General features: G+C 35.5%; 1 protein-coding gene across 1 annotated transcript in view; it reads left to right on the top strand.

The window, feature by feature from the left end:
* The window catches only part of LOC149785258 (kinesin-like protein KIF18A), a 91,720-nt gene that overhangs the window by 14,795 nt on the left and 58,685 nt on the right, over positions 1-18,240 (top strand). Inside the window, exons 5-7 of the mRNA XM_089979105.1 lie at positions 8,828-8,938; positions 9,576-9,773; positions 14,510-14,607. Coding sequence (XP_089835231.1) covers positions 8,828-8,938; positions 9,576-9,773; positions 14,510-14,607 — 407 coding nt within the window. The remainder of the gene's footprint in view (positions 1-8,827; positions 8,939-9,575; positions 9,774-14,509; positions 14,608-18,240) is intronic.

The following is an 18,240-nucleotide window of genomic DNA, read 5'->3' as shown; positions in this document are numbered from 1 at the left end:
ATACATGCATATGAAAAATCCATAAATTCAAATGTAAGAAAATTCATTTATCTATCAAATCCTGTCAGAAAACACAACTAAAACATCTATTAAAAAATGGTAGTCCTTGATTGATCTTCATCCCATTGTCAACACATTTTACGAGACAATTCACTCTGATATTTATTATCCAAGTAGCACATGGCTGTATATTTGTTTATGTGCTACGTGTATATGTACTTAAATTGGTCTAGATTTTGATCAGCCAGAGAAAACTACCATGATGTCGAGGCTACCAAAGGGATGAGGTTATTCACAGGGAAATGAAAACATGTGAACAAATGAAAAAGTTTTAGCATTCTTGCGAGATGTCCCACCTTCATTTAACTTGACAGCCAGATATATATTGTTCATAATATTGGAATTTTAATTTGGGTTTTAAATCAACATTGGTAGTGATCATAATCATGAACTTTTTTGTTGCAAACAGGAAATCATGGCACAATAAATATGTTCCAATCACTATGAAAAATGCTATTATTTAAGTTTGTTACCGACTTTCATTGATCAAAGGTCTTTGGCTTGCTTTCTTGAAGGTTCATGTGTTATTGAAGGCGCTGCTAAAGGTGCTTTATGAAGGACCAAACAAATGCCTGTTTGTCATTGCTGTGGCAACAACAAATAATTGTAAAACATTGACGGAGACAGAATTTATTTTCATTTGCTTAGTATATATATACAGAACGCTTAATGCTTTAAATGTAATCAGTTTTCTTTGAAGTTTCAACAAAACTATTGTTTCTGGTAAATTTTTCAAAAAGGAAAAAAAATGCCATTGTCTGATAGATTGTAGTCATTCCCATTCCTGCCTTCAGAGATGGTCAAATGTAGCTTGTCAGGTAGCATGACTATTTGGGTCATATTACAGCACTGAGTACTAAGACCAGACATCAGCATAAGCAGATTGCGATATAACAATGCTGTGTTAGGGTGGTTTGTCAATATGAACAAAGGATTTGTTTATGTAACAATAGATTCCAGAGTAATTTATATCCAAGTTTGTGGCTTCCTGTCGTGGTGCCTTTGAAATTCTCAACTGCAAACCTAAGACTGTATATGCAGTTTTTAACAGCAAAAAAATGTTGTTGCCAAAAAGATTGCCAGATGGTATATTTTATCGTCAATAAGAAAAAAACACAATTTGTGACATTGCCAAAGCCCTCGGTGATCCCTGGTAGGGTTACTAATTTTAATAACAGTAATATATAGATTGCACATATTATGCTCATATTGTGTTCTTTTGCCACTTATATTGGCAAAAATTATGCTTATATGTCTCTCAGTGTTTGCATGTATGCATTTTATGATATCTGCCAGTAATTTTTTCTCCATAAATTGAAATTCTGTGTTTGTGTGTGTGTATATATATATATATATATATATATATATATATATATATATATATATATATATATATACAAACTCTTTGTAAAATGCTAATGCACTTGTGCATAAATTGTATTACTTCATTGGTTTTATATTTATAACCACTTGCATGGTTGGTGTTAATTTTATATTGACAGACAGAAGATCATAAGCAGTGCTCACATAAATGTTTTCCAAATACAGGTACGGGCAAGTGACTTCAAAAATGTAACCTGCCCTGATTCAAAATCCACTTGCATAAGAGGGCCATTTTTTTTTTTTAAAAACATTTGACACAATGTTGAAAAAGCTATTTTAAATTTACAAAATCTTTAAATTGACAGATTTTCTGTATTTGCCTCTCATCAGAAGTGCACATGAAATATGGTACAGAATTTGATATAACGACTAAAAAGTATATCTGTGAAAAAGATCAGTATTTCCAGACCTAATAAACAAAGCTTAAAGCTGGAGCTTATGTCATTTACAGTCAGCAATGTAGATAACATTGATATAGATTTAAATGAATTTAAAACTATAAATTTTCAACTAAAATTGTAGTGACATTCTAAGGTTTTCTCTTCTATGTGGTAAGGGTATCATAATTAATTGAGCTGCCACAGTTTCTCAAAGTTAAGCAGCCAATTACATTCAGATTCAGGGCTCGAAATTAGCGGTAGTCCGCTAGCCTGAGGCTAGCAGATTTCCTGTCAGACTAGTAACTTTCATAATGTTAATAGTCCGATGGGCTAGTAAGTTTTGGTTATCAACAGTCAGCATTTGTTTACGCCATTCCCTAAAAAAGACTTGACTTAGCAGATGTTCTGTAGAATCAAAGCAGTGGCCATTGTAAACACAGTCATAAAATATTAGCATGAGAAGATGAAGTCAATTTCTGCCTTGGAAAGGTGCGATTCTATAACAAGAATCCTTCCAATATTGTGCATTTCACTTAACAGAGGAAATTATGGTCCCGTCATTAACAACGGAAGATTGGTAATTGATCCTAATTAATCTGATAATGAATTAAATGAAAAAAATGACGTGGTATCACACTTTATTTACTCAACCACATTAACAAACTGCAAAGCGGTATACCACACAAAAGAACACTGCAAAAACTACTCAAAGAAATTAGTTTGCACGTTTTTTTGTTTAAGGTTCTTTTTCTTCTTTTTTTTGTTTGCTACCCAAACGCTCCAACAGTCACAAACAGGAAGCTACATATTTTACATTTCCAGCGAAATAATTATAAGAATTAGATCAATTTATTACGATTACGTTATTGACACATCCTTTCCATACAACTGCTTTTTCTATGATGATAAGAATAGTTTTTATAATTTTTCCCTTACGAGAATGAACAAATAATTGAATACACGTGGAGATATCCAAGCAGAATGCCATACATTTGTTGGGAATTAAACTCTCTGAGCATGGGCATGTAAGATTTGAAAATTTTCCACCTTATTAATTTAAACAATACATTGAGGTTCGATTAATTAGGAACAATTACCAAACTTACGACTTATGGTACCATAATTGGAGCTGTTAAATACAACGCGCCGAGTGTTAGATGGCTTCGTTTGATGGGAACACATCTTTTCCAAGCTAAAACTAACACTATCTTCTGATGCTAATATTTTATAACAGTGTTTACAATAGCCACTGCTTTGATCATGCAGAACATCCGCTGAAGTTAAGTCTTTGTTAGAGAGAGGCCATTTAATTGTGGGAGGGGGCAAAGACACAAGTTTTGAAACGTATTTCTTGCTCTGACTTTCTTATATAAAGGACACTGTGCCATTCCTTTTCTTGCTTTAAATAATTCGTGTCACGTATACTATAACATTTTGTATTTCAAAACAAGGCACAATTCCCTCCTTATAAGAAGGCAAAATGTGGCATTTGATAGAAGGTGTTCAGCCACCAGAAAAAAGTAAAAGTTGAATGAGAATAATGAGGAATAATTCTTATGATAGGGAAAAGCATAATGGAAAATTTCAAAAACAGGGAATGGCTGAATTATGAAGAGGAAAGGAACGTTATGTGGTGTAACTGGTGTACGCAATTAGCAAACACAAACACACATAAAACATCCAGTTTTGTTGCGGGTTGTTCGAGCTTTAAAATTGAATCGTAAACATACATGAAAGCTGTGTGACATTGTTTTGTGAACAGGACTAGTAAAGATTTGGCATGACTAGTAAATTTCTCAATATACTAGTCCTTCTGGCTACAAAGAAATTTGTGTTAAATTCGAACCCTGAGATTCCTTAGAAATCATTAAAATACACATCCATAGTCACAGACGCATCCACAGAAGGAAATAAAAAACACTTATCCATTTACACATTATTTGTCACTTTGTATTGAATGTAACATTGGTGTCGCAACTGTTGTGTGCCTAAATCAGAACAAATTTTTGCTAAAAGTTTCAGTTCCAGAAATCACCAATCAGTTTTTCTTAACCATTTTCCTAATTATGTAAATTGATTTGATGTCAAAATATTACATCTCAAAATCCTGTAAAATATTGATAGTAACTGTAAAGTAGGCTCTCATTGTCTTTTTCTAGCCAAATTTATATGGATAGAAAACCCATTTATAATAGTCTGATGTCTGATACTAAGCACATGGTTTGCATAAACAGAACACAAATGGCATGCATCTGAATTTTCTTTGAATGTAATGTCTGTGTAAAAAATATTGTACAAGATGTGGAAATTTTCATTTTGAGTCATAAATTGGCAGAAAATGTGAATTACAAACATTTGGCCAAGAATTTATTTAGAAATAGAGTTTTGGTAATGATTTTAAAGAAATTTATATTTTCTAGGTGCTGTTGATACTTACCAGAGAGTTGTGTCCATTGTTACACAGTCATTAACTTTCTAAATACCTTTAACATTCTTTGATATTGGTTTGAGCTAAGCTTTTGTCTGAGTGATCTTGCAGGAAAAAGAGAATACATTTGTCATATTGAATCAATATGAGGATCATGTTTATTGCATATTAGGTACTTGAAATGTAACATGTACCTCAGTTAACAGTACCTAGATTTTTGTCCATATTTCTTCTTTAAATACATTACCCAATCATTAGGGGAACTAATACTTCCTCACAAATCCAGCCCTTCCAGATAAACACTCTTATCTAAAAAAAAAAAAAAGAAGCTAAAAGTTATCTGCCTACTTAGGTGGTTGTCAGGCAGAGTGATCTCCCCTTGATATGCAGATTTAGCATCAAATCCTTTGACTATCCCAGTTACTACTTCTGTTCATGCTGTGCATCATGCTGTCATCAAGAGTGACCATACAAAATCCTCGACCAAGTATCTGGAAGTTCTACACTAACAAGTTGGAGGAGGCTTCCCTCTATCTAGATTCCAACTTTTCTTTCTTCCAATGACAGATACAGGCCCCTCCCGCATCCCACCCTTATCACAGCTCCAGATAGGGAGAAGGCTCCAATTGCTCATGGCTGAATGGGGAAGGCTTATGACATCATGGGGACCCAATAAGTTTCCTGGGGTCTTGGTATCACATTCATTGCCATATTAGGCCATATCATTGCCATATCATTTCATCTCAACCTGAGTGCATTCAGTCAGTTCTGTTATGCTTTTGGGTTTGTGATAGAATGCAGCAGTGGGTTTAACGCTATCCAATGGGGAGACTACATAATCAGCGTGGACTTGCAAGAAGCATGTTTTCACACTCCCACTCCAAATAGCTTCCAGAAGTTCTGCAATTCACCTACAACAGACTACAAGAAGCAGATGGGTTATATTTTGAAGCAAAACGTGAAGTCACGTGTTACATTATTCTCAATCGCCATGTCAACAAGAACATCACTGACCTCATATTGTTTCAAGATTCAGTCAACTAGGTCTGGAATCAAGTAAAAAGAATGTTTCCCCAAGGAATGCGAATTGAATTCATGCATTGGTAGGTTCCATGCCTATTTAGAGCAATCTGTCTGCTAGAGAATTCCTTTGCTGGCCAAGTTTTATTCAATGCGTTAGCGGACGTCTTAGTCCTTGTTCTCTTTATTGGGCTCCTGTAACAATGATTACGTGGTCCAAATGGAGACTGAACCTGTGACCAGTGGGCCAGTTCTTAAAATCTACAATAATATGAGGCTGCATCTCAAAGGCAGAGAAACTACTTTAGATTTGCTTTGGCAATACCTTTGCAAGCACAACCTCCAGCAATAACAATCACTACGGATGCAAACACAGAGGACCAGGCAAGTCTCTTACGGTTTCAAACTACCAGAGGAGTGTGGCCCATTGAAGATCATTATTTACATGTCAACATCATCAAAATGGATGTTGATTTTGAAAGCTTTTCATTAGTGGCAGGAATGGAGTTCTCTTCTGTCTGATAACTTCACTTTGGTAGCTCATCTCAAACAGCAAAGCAAACAAGTACTCAGACCATTTGTGTTTGGGATTTTCTATAATGATGTCCTCATTGACAATCCAGCTTAAGGTCGATATTTACTAAGCTGGCTAACAGATAGGCAGACTAATGGTTATGCCAGAAGGAAATAATACAAATGGAATGGTCTCTTCATCCCTCAGTTTTTACTCAGTAGACACTCGATGGGATTGACCTATGATGAACCTATTGATGACAGGGTGGAATGCCAAAACCTCAACCTTTGTCATACCAGTCCTGAACACAAAAAAGGCCTGAATAATTGATGCTCTTTCTATCGAATGGAATGGCCAAATGTATACAAAATTTGCAAAGGTAAGAGGTGGAGGGAGATACTTTGCAAACACTTAAGATCAGAAAGAGGACACAGGAATCAGAAAATTAGAGTCTCATCCTGATTACTACACTCAAATGGGAAGTACTGGAGTAACCACATCAATTGTATCAGAATCCACGATGGCATGTGTTTCACCCCAGGCTAGAGTTACTGAACCTGCACGTCAGGATCTTATGAATACGCCTTTAGGAACAACCTTTTTCATGGTGAGTGGTGGAGTTTCCACAACTGAGATGGCTATCCACCTTAGAGGCATAAGAAAACAATGGATTATAATCTCAGTGGAGTGCACAAAGTACTTTATACCAAAATGTAGGCACTCATACCTCAATATCTGACTTTCTGTGACTCTTCGATGAGAACAGTGAACACTATTCACAATTAAATCTACTGTTCCACGCTCACTCAAATGCTGTGCTATTGTGGAAGAGTGGATATTGAATGTACCAAAGACCTATCTGATTTTCTGTTCATTTGGATTCCACCTGGCCAATGGCATTTCTGTTCATTTGGATTCCACCTGGCCAGTGACATTTCTTTTCATTTGGATTCTACCTGGCCAATGACATTTCTGTTCATTTAGATTCCTCCTGGCCAATGATCTATCTGTTCATTTGGATTCCTCCTGGCCAATGACATTTCTGTTCATTTGGATTCCTCCTGGCCAATGATCTATCTGTTCATTTGGATTCCTCCTGGCCAATGACATTTCTGTTCATTTGGATTCCTCCTGGCCAATGATCTATCTGTTCATTTGGATTCCTCCTGGCCAATGATCTATCTATTCATTTGGATTCCTCCTGGCCAATGATCTATCTGTTCATTTGGATTCCTCCTGGCCAATGACATTTCTGTTCATTTGGATTCCTCCTGGCCAGTGATCTATCTGTTCATTTGGATTCCTCCAGGCCAATGACATTTCTGTTCATTTGGATTCCTCCTGGCCAATGATATATCTGTTCATTTGGATTCCTCCTGGCCAGTGATCTATCTGTTCATTTGGATTCCACCTGGCCAATGATACATCTGTTCATTCGGATTCCACCTGCCTTTCCCATATGGAAGTTACAGATATTAACCTGAATGTCAGTTCATGAGGAATTAGACATTGGTAATAATTCCCATATATTCTGGACACTTCATCTCAAAATCATCGAATGGGCCCAGTGCAACCTCTGAAGTGGTATTTCAGGAATATCAAGCCTTTGCATTGATCACGGCTTATTATACCGTCAAAGAGTGGAAGGATGATGGGTCAACATGGTCCTTGTCATCCTTAATAAGTATGCTATCTGTCACACATACTGTACTATACCGACATCAATTTGCTTTGTAAATTAACTCACCAAGTTAGGACAGCAAACACAATCATTGCATATCAGTGAAACGGTTCTCTATTTTTATCCATGTAATGGGATGGAGATCCGAGTACACTTCTTATTGGAGACCTCTAATCCTGAGAGACTCAAGTCGATCTGGAGGTTCTTTTTCCTGTGCCACAAATGTTACACTTACAGATCATTTGACAGCTTCATACAGATGTGGCTTCACAACTTGTGCTGGATTTGCAAAAAAAAATTCCCTTTTGAAGTTGCTCCCCGAGAGATGGGGCCTTTTCCAGTCAGGTTATCTAGAAACTGTCTCACATACCATAGGGAACTGGAGATGGTCCTTCCAGGATAATGAGATGTATCTCCCTCTACCTCTTACCTATTCTCCTTAGATATTATGTTAGGTAATGTATTTAAAGAAGAAACCAAATTTTTTAATAAAATGTTTCTTCAAGAATACTTACCAAGTCATAATACTCATAAACGCTCCCAGCCTTCCCACATTTACATCCATATAGAGAGTATGCCTTATGCTCCAGTAGTAACAAGATATTTTACAGGATTTGGTGCCAATCCCTATATTACAGAGAGATCACTCTGCCCAACTGCCACCAGATAACTTTTAGCTTTTCCTCTTATCTGGGAGGGCTGGACTTTCAAGGTAGTAGTAGTAGTTCTGCTAAGGTATTACGACTGGGTAAATATTCTTGAAGAAACATATTTTACTAGAAAAAAATTGGTTTAATTTTTGTTTGATATTTTAATTTAATTAACATTCTTTATCATTGGTTTGGGGACGATTTGATTGAGGTAATACATACAAGGAACTATCTCCTTTCTTATAAAAATAAATATTCCATTGTCAGATGATTTTAAATTAAGTAACATAGACCACTTATTATAATAACTTTAAAATTTTGGAAAAAGTCTGAGATGTAATGTCTATACATGCTTATAAATTGAGTCCAACTGCAAACTACACAAACCCAGAGCTATAAGCAAGTATGTACAGGAATATCAATTTAATGACATAAATTTCTGTATCATATGTGACAGGTGTCTGAATACTGACACAGTTTAGAAGTGGATTAATTTTGAGATTTGTTCCTTAGACTTCATTATTGTGGTTCTCAAAATATGATGTATATTAAAATTTGATACAGAAAATGTTCAGACTCTACTTTTATTATACCATAGTTCTTTTGTTATGTTTCTTATGTATTGTTGCTGTTCTGCTAAGTCAGTTGATACAGTTTGAAAAACAGGGCAATTGTGACTCAGACTTGATTCTTTATATCTCTATTCTGCAGCCAAAGAGTGCTGAGGAGTTGTTGTTTATGCTGCATCATGGAAACCAAAACAGGACACAACATCCCACAGATGCTAACTCCGAGTCCTCCAGATCTCATGCTGTCTTCCAGGTCTGTAAATGAAGTGTTGATTAAAGTCCATCTAACTGCTTAAAAGAATGTTTACATGTTGTACAAAACAATTGTGAATAATACAAGGTAGCTAAATTCATGAAAAAACGTGTTATTTAATGAATTCAATTTAGATTCAAATTTCCATTTCCTATCTACCATTTGTGACAATAAAATGAGTGATACATCAAGGTTTCATTTACCAATTTAAGATCACAATTTTCTTCCCATTCAATAAATAGTGGTCAGTTTTAGTTTTTTTTTTCTGGTTAAAAATATGGAATCCAAGCCTGACCCCACATAATAAGCAGGTTTGCAAGTTATTGGGGTACAAGATATCAAGGGAGTTGCGTACAGATTTTCTTTTCTTATAAAATTTTCAGCAACTTGTGTTTTATATGGGTTTTATTTAAATGTGGGCAAAGAGTTGAAAGGCACTTGTGTTGATCAAAATTGGCTGGTTTAGTGTTGTATATGGACTAGTCCAGTTTAAATTTAATGGTTGGTTGAGTCTTTAGCAAATGCTTCTACCTTTCCCTACCCCCACCCCTCCTTGCACCTTGATTTTAAAATGGTCTTATGTTTAAAATTAATGCTTGAAAGTCTCAAATGAACAATAATTTCCTGCTTATTGTAGGTTTTTGTGCGCCAGAGAGACAGAACTGCCAATGTTTCAGCAGAGGTGAAGGTAGCCAAAATGTGTTTGGTTGATTTAGCTGGGTCAGAACGAGCCACTGCAACAAGCAACAAAGGGGCCAGGTTCAGAGAGGGAGCTAATATAAATAAATCTCTACTGGCTCTGGGAAACGTTATTAATGTGCTTGCAGAAAATAAGGTAATACATAGCTTTAAGTTTTAGTATTGTTGTAATGTACATGTAATAATGCCAACATACTGGCAGTGATATTCCTATGCACTGGCAATGGCAAAATCAGGAACCTCGGAAAGGGAATACTATCAGTTTCTGTTTTATTGATATAATGACAATGAGTCTGCTTCATGTAATAGCCATATGGACTATCAAAGAGACTCATGTAATAGTCATATTGACTATCAAAGAGACTCGTGTAATAGTCATATGGACTATCAAAGAGACTCATGTAATAGTCATATGGACTATCAAAGAGACTCATGTATTAGTCATATGGACTATCAAAGAGATTCATCAAATGGCCAAGCTTTCAGTAAGAATGAATTTCTTAGTGTTTGGCTGTAAGACAGTTTTACAAAAAAAATTCACTTTTCAGGAGTTATTTTGAGTCTTTGGGTCAGTTTCCATGCACGTTATGACAGCACATAATTCAGTATGATTCCAGCAGTTTCTGGAGATAGAGCACTTACTTGTGATTTTCATTATGATGCATTGTAGAAACAATTTCCTTGAATTGTATATGAAGAATGACTTGTCACTTGTTTATTTGTTGATGTTGTTTTAACATAAAGTTGTCATTCAAATGAGGTATGTTGTTATGCTGTCCATATAGTTTTAGCCAATTGAAGGGTAAATCACTTTGTTAAAAGTGTTTTAGAATAAAGTTGATGGTAGTACAGAAGTGAGGAATGGCATTTCACACACTCGCCCCAAACCAACTATCTAGGCTGTAATGTATGTTATTCATTATGCTGTACTATAAAGATCATTTACATCATCCGTAAGATTTGATTTCTGAGTAACAACAGAGAATTACCTCAGAAATCACTTTTTAGTGGAAAATGGACCTTCACCAGGACTTAAATACCTGGACTGAAGGGAGTCCTGTAGTTTGTGTAGAAGGATGTTTGTTCATTAGTCTTTAAAATCATGGTTGTAGCAACTATGAAATCTGCAAAAATTGATGCCTCATCAAAAATAATTTATTCACAGCACAGCAATTTATTTTAGCAAAGATTATTTTATTTCTAAAAGTCTAAAAGTGTCACATTTGCATGTTGTGACCTAACTGTATGGACTAGGATCAGATACCGGGAATGGTTATCCTTTCCATTTGATAACCAATCTCTCAGATGTGAGTAAATTCTTTGTGCCAAATTTGTGTCTTTATGGTAAAGTGTTCACAAATAGTTACGTTAAACACCATGTACCTTTTGCAATAATTTGAGAATTTAGTGAAACTAGGACCTGATATCATGTAGCAGCAGCATGGTCTTCATGTGAATAAGACCACAATCTGACATGAATTCTTACTGAGGCACCTGATTCTGCCATTTACCACTGTGTATAAATATCATTGCTGTTGCATGATTAATCTGAAAAAATAATTATCTTGAAAATAGTTGATGAAATTTTGAAAGTAGGAAATGCAATGACCTTGGATAATTGTTTTAAAGTGGCGTGATTCTTTGAAGAAATTTTTAATAGTTTTTTTTTTTTTTTTTTGTATTACATTAGCTTTTAATCACAATATTTTGTTAAAATTTTGATGGTTATTACCCTTCACATATGAAATATCTACCAGGCAAATGGTCCATAATTGTATTTAAGTTTCAGACTTCATTTGAAATATTTTACTTTAGCAATCTGATTGGTTGAAAGTTAATTTGTCAGAAGTTAAACACTTTACTATATGTTGTTGAAATTGGGGCCAGACAGTACAGGTGATATACTTAGATATTATTACAAAAACACACACATACACAGAATGTCATTAATTTTCTGTAGATCATCATTTACAAGAAAGAGAATCTTATACAATAGTAATCCTTAAAGAGCCCTATCAAAAGAACCTTTGTAATGATAATTGTTTTTATATTCATTGTAATCTGTATTTTGTCAGAAAAGGCTTGAATGTACAATTGCAATAGGAAGCACAAGTTTCAAGGTTTTTGAATTGGTTTTGGCTGTGGTGCACATGCCATAAATACTTACTTAAAGTTTGTAAATTGGTTTTGGCTGTGGTGCACATACCATATATACTTAAGGTTTGTGAATTGGTTTCGGCTGTGGTGCACATATCATATATACTTACTTAAGGTTTGTGAATTGGTTTTGGCTGTGGTGCACATACCATATATACTTACTTAAGGTTTGTAAATTGGTTTCGGCTGTGATACACATACCATATATACTTACTTAATGTTTGTGAATTGGTTTTGGCTGTGGTGCACATACCATATATACTTACTTAAGGTTTGTAAATTGGTTTTGGCTCTGGTGCACATACCATATATACTTACTTAAGGTTTGTGAATTGGTTTTGGCTGTGGTGCACATACCACATATACTTACTTAAGGTTTGTTAATTGGTTTCGGCTGTGGTGCACATACCATATATACTTACTTAAGGTTTGTGAATTGGTTTTGGCTGTGGTGCACATACCATATATACTTACTTAAGGTTTGTGAATTGGTTTCAGCTGTGGTGCACATACCATATATACTTACTTAAGGTTTGTAAATTGGTTTTGGCTGTGGTGCACATACTATATATACTTAAGGTTTGTGAATTGGTTTTGGCTGTGGTGCACATACCATATATACTTACTTAAGGTTTGTAAATTGGTTTCGGCTGTGGTGCACATACCATATATACTTAAGGTTTGTGAATTGGTTTCAGCTGTGGTGCACATACCATATATACTTAAGGTTTGTAAATTGGTTTTGGCTCTGGTGCACATACCATATATACTTACTTAAGGTTTGTGAATTGGTTTTGGCTGTGGTGCACATACCATATATACTTACTTAAGGTTTGTAGATTGGTTTCGGCTGTGGTGCACATACCATATATACTTAAGGTTTGTGAATTGGTTTCAGCTGTGGTGCACATACCATATATACTTACTTAAGGTTTGTAAATTGGTTTTGGCTGTGGTGCACATACCATATATACTTAAGGTTTGTGAATTGGTTTTGGCTGTGGTGCACATACCATATATACTTACTTAAGGTTTGTAAATTGGTTTTGGCTCTGGTGCACATACCATATATACTTACTTAAGGTTTGTGAATTGGTTTCAGCTGTGGTGCACATACCATATATACTTAAGGTTTGTGAATTGGTTTTAGCTGTGGTGCACATACCATATATACTTACTTAAGGTTTGTTAATTGGTTTCGGCTGTGGTGCACATACCATATATACTTACTTAAGGTTTGTGAATTGGTTTTGGCTGTGGTGCACATATCATATATACTTAAGGTTTGTGAATTGGTTTCAGCTGTGGTGCACATACCATATATACTTACTTAAGGTTCGTGGATTGGTTTTGGCTGTGGTGCACATACCATATATACTTAAGGTTTGTGAATTGGTTTCGGCTGTGGTGCACATACCATATATACTTACTTAAGGTTTGTAAATTGGTTTTGGCTCTGGTGCACATACCATATATACTTACTTAAGGTTTGTGAATTGGTTTTGGCTGTGGTGCACATACCACATATACTTACTTAAGGTTTGTTAATTGGTTTCGGCTGTGGTGCACATACCATATATACTTACTTAAGGTTTGTGAATTGGTTTTGGCTGTGGTGCACATACCATATATACTTAAGGTTTGTGAATTGGTTTCAGCTGTGGTGCACATACCATATATACTTACTTAAGGTTTGTAAATTGGTTTTGGCTGTGGTGCACATACCACATATACTTACTTAAGGTTTGTGAATTGTTTTTGGCTGTGGTGCACATACCATATATACTTACTTAAGGTTTGTGAATTGGTTTTGGCTGTGGTGCACATACCACATATACTTACTTAAGGTTTGTAAATTGGTTTCGGCTGTGGTGCACATACCATATATACTTAAGGTTTGTGAATTGGTTTCAGCTGTGGTGCACATACCATATATACTTAAGGTTTGTGAATTGGTTTCGGCTGTGTGCACATACCATATATACTTACTTAAGGTTTGTGAATTGGTTTTAGCTGTGGTGCACATACCATATATACTTACTTAAGGTTTGTGAATTGGTTTTAGCTGTGGTGCACATACCATATATACTTACTTAAGGTTTGTGAATTGGTTTTGGCTGTGGTGCACATACCACATATACTTACTTAAGGTTTGTGAATTGGTTTTGGCTGTGGTGCACATACCACATATACTTACTTAAGGTTTGTGAATTGGTTTTGGCTGTGGTGCACATACCATATATACTTAAGGTTTGTGAACTGGTTTCAGCTGTGGTGCACATACCATATATACTTACTTACGGTTTGTGAATTCTTTTTGGCTGTGGTGCACATACCATATATACTTACTTCAAGTCAGATCCAACTGCAGATTGCATTGACCCAGATCTGTCGTCACTTCTTGCACTGGCAAATTTGGGTCTCTGCAGTTTGTTAGGTGCAATAAGTGGAAGAAACAGTGTTGACCCTCATCTGCCAGTGCATTATGTGATGACAAATTAGTGTTTGTGTTGTTTGCAGTTGGACCTTATTTATATACAAGTATACACAGTATGTACCAGCAACCTCCATTTTTTTTTTACAACCATGAAATAACTTTCTCCCAATGGATTTTAAGGTACTCAGGCCTAAAACAGGCTTAATTGTAATAGCTTGACATGGATATTTTCTAATTGTAAAGTCAATTAAATCCTTTTTAATTTGTTTTTTTGTTAGAACAAAGGCCACATTCCCTACAGAGACAGCAAATTAACAAGACTCCTAAAGGACTCTCTGGGTGGAAACTGTCAGACTGTTATGATAGCAGCCATCAGGTATCTTTTTAGTGATTCTTGGTGCCACAGCTTTTTTAATTTGATTAGTGATTTTCCTATATTTGTGTTGAGTGGGAAGAAAAACCAGGCACATTTCCACAGAAATTAGCAGCAACAGAGGGGCCAAGAGGGGCCGAGTGGTCCAAAGTGCTCACCTTTCCGGATCACTGGCATCTCTCCACTGTGTGGGTTTGAGTCCAAGATTCAGCTAGTGTGGGTACGTGGAAAGCCTGCCAGTAGCTTCTCATGGGTCGGTGGTTCTTCCCTGGGTTTTCAAGGGTTCTTCCTCCACCAGTTATACTGGCCACCATGTATAGCCTATCTTGTGCTGAAAAATGGCATCAAACCCTAGAACAACAACAACAAAGCGGCAACAGCATCAATAGGTTGTTATGACTTTGGTTAAAGTTTTTCAATTTGCATATAGTTCCTAAACCCCTTGATAAATTCTCATCATACTTGCCATGAATCATTATGCAGCCAAGACAATTCATTGTACAACATAGCCATTTGCCCTTTTACTTTGGGATCAAGGCATTGATAGTTAAGTTGGTGGATAATTGGACTTGTAATCCAAGTGTCACAGAGTCAGTACCTGCCATGACCAGCCTGCATTGGCTGCCTTTGTGTATTCTTTAAAAAAAACACATAGTCCCCATTTCCTCAGCATGATATAGGCAATATAGTGCTGTAAGAGCAACCAACATACCAAAAAACCAGTTGCAGAAAAGTTGTGTTATGGCTTTGGATAAAGTTTTTTTATTTGCTTATATTTCCTAAACCACTTGATAGCTTCTGAATAAACTTAATATTAATCATTATGAACCTATGACAAATCATTCTACATGTTTACTCACCCATGTCACATTCATAGAAAATGTGTTGTTAGTTTTAATTTAGTTTTTTTCTTTTATAGATTTTATTTCTATTTTAAATTAATTATTATGAATCATATATTTCATTCTGTGACACACTCATCATTTTAATCTTGGGATTGAGGTCACTTGTAGTAAATTGCATTGGGTTTTGGCTGAAGTTTTTTCATATGCTTGTATATCCTATATATATTCCATGATGGATTTTCTTAATTTAAATTAACCATTATGAAACTAAGACAATTCATTGTGTGACATGCTTTCTTTAGTCCTTGGGGTCAAGATCACAGCCATAAAAATTTGGTTTTTAAAAACTTTCATTTGCTTATATTTCCTAAAACCCCATTGAATTGGATTTTGTTAAATCACATTAACATTAGGAAATTACTCTCTGCTATCTTCAGATCCAGCCCTTCCTAAAAAAAAACGGAAAAGATGTCTATTCATCTCAGTATCATAAAGCCGAAGATAGTGCTGTATATACTCGCAAATAAGCTCATTCGCATATAAGCCGACCCTGCCAAACTGAATTGGTAAAACTGTTATAAAGTGCACGACCCGCGTATAAGCCGACCCATAATTTCTAGACTACCAGTACATCAATAGATGCACAAAGTGAGTTCTGAATATGTTTATTTAGGCAAATCACATTATTAAATAAAATGAAAGTAAGAAAGCTAATTTATATGTTGAAATATAAACAATTCTAAAGTGTTAAGTCTTAATGGAAATTTAATTAATCCTCATTCTAAAATCATAAATTATAAAAGTTCTGTCACTTTTAGAATCCTTCAAAATCTGGCTCTGTATCACACTCGCCAAACAGTTCACAAAACTCAGCGCTTTCATCATATACATTGTCATAGTCATCATGGTCATCCGATAGTGTGTCGTTCTCCTCGCTCTCCTCGTCATTGTCGGATTGAAATATAGCATCATCCTCTTATCCTGTAATTATTTCCATGTGTGGTTGGTTATCAATTTGTATTTGATAATTATTTATCATTGTCGTTTATTTGTGTGGTTTTTTTTAAACTACTGGTAGTGTGCTTCAATTGGTCAAAATATGATTGGTTTCAGTGTGGACATTATTCAAGTATTGTGACAGTTTATAACTTTGAGCAGAAACCATGTCCACTACCATATCTCATTAAACAATACATCTGAGAGTCGGCATGTATTAGTAAAGTCATTGGCATTGTGCAACAAAACAAACCTATTATCCCCGAGGCATTTACCACAGATTAAGCATATGGTTGCTATTGTACAACACTCTACTGCTAACAAACCACTCTGCTTTACAAACAACTAAACAACAGTAGTATATAAACTGTGGCTGGCGATTACTTCTAAAACACCTGTCAAAGAAATCCCACAAATTATATTGTTTTACAATTATTCACGCTGACTTGTATATTGCCCTGTTATTTACCCTACCTAAGCATGCACGCAACAAACCCCTATGAAGCCTCTCACTATTGTTCCTTTAAGACTATCATACATGTATTTCTACTCTCGATCAAAATGTTTGTCGTATATACCTTCAGTATCATAATTCTTTTATTTTTTTACGTACATTCTTTTCATATTTACACTGAAATAAGCTAGCGTGTATTTGTATGATACCGTAGAGTTTAATGATTACTGATTAACTGAGGGTTAAATACTTGACTGGAGATTACTAATATGGCGGTTCTTTTGGAAAATACATGTACCACCATGGCTCAAATAACACGTATGGCTGCATTTTCTGGTGGATGGACATCTGTCAAATAGACATCAAGTACGTTAAAACATGTTTTTCATTCATTATCCTACCACTTAAGTTAGAAAAAAAATATTTGTTTCACTTCACAACAGCAAAAATCTTATGAGCCATGTGGCATCATTAGGCATGTGATCTCATCTTTGGCGATCGACAGAAACAATAAATACTGGAAATCGAGGAAAAAAAGCGTTAAAAATTTCAGACTTGGACCTTGGCCCGCAGATAAGCCGACCCCCTTTCTTCCAGGCCTTATTTTTTTCCTAAATATTTCGGCTTATACGCAAGTATATACGGTAGCTCTTAAAGATGAAATCCCCTTGTTCCCACTAGGTGTCCACCTGTATCCTGGATGTTTATTAGTTTTAAACTTTTTGCTTGGAACAGTTAACAATACCTGTGGAAAAAACCCATTGCGTTTCATAATATATTGGCCACACAACAATTATTCTGGTGGTACAGTAAGCCTAAAGGTTGATATGTATAGTGTATGCAATGGTGAATTTATTTGTACTTTTGGATTTGTTTTCCCAGATGATATTGTCCCTGTGATATTGATTGATAATACTTGAGCCTTCACCATTGTATTTGCATTGCATTTAAATTACTTCAGATTAGTAACACAAGGTCACCTACTTGACAGTTTTGTTCTTAGTCATATGTGCTTGTTTTATTTTTTTCTTCTCACTTTAATTGCAGAGATGTTAATTAAATGCAAGAAGTGCATATGCATTACAGCCTTGGAGACAACCACAAGACATGCTTTGTGTGCACAAAATGTTCTTCCTCACACCCATGTAGCATGTGTGCATTTTGGACAGAAGATATCTGATCAAACATCTCGAAAAGGCAATTGAAGGACTATGAGAGAAAGTCACACTCTGAATCTCCATGAATGCAAAGTATTAATCATTCATCCAAATTTGGAATTAGTTGCCTGTTGAGATGCCACCCCCACCCCTGATAAAGATGCCTAAAAAGGACAATACCTAA

Source organism: Sinohyriopsis cumingii, chromosome 13, assembly GCF_028554795.1.
Source record: "Sinohyriopsis cumingii isolate HCF-2022 chromosome 13, ASM2855479v2, whole genome shotgun sequence".
In the NCBI taxonomy this organism is placed as follows: domain Eukaryota; kingdom Metazoa; phylum Mollusca; class Bivalvia; order Unionida; family Unionidae; genus Sinohyriopsis; species Sinohyriopsis cumingii.
The sequence above is the reverse complement of the archived record's forward strand: the minus strand, read 5'-3'. Positions and strand labels throughout refer to the sequence as shown.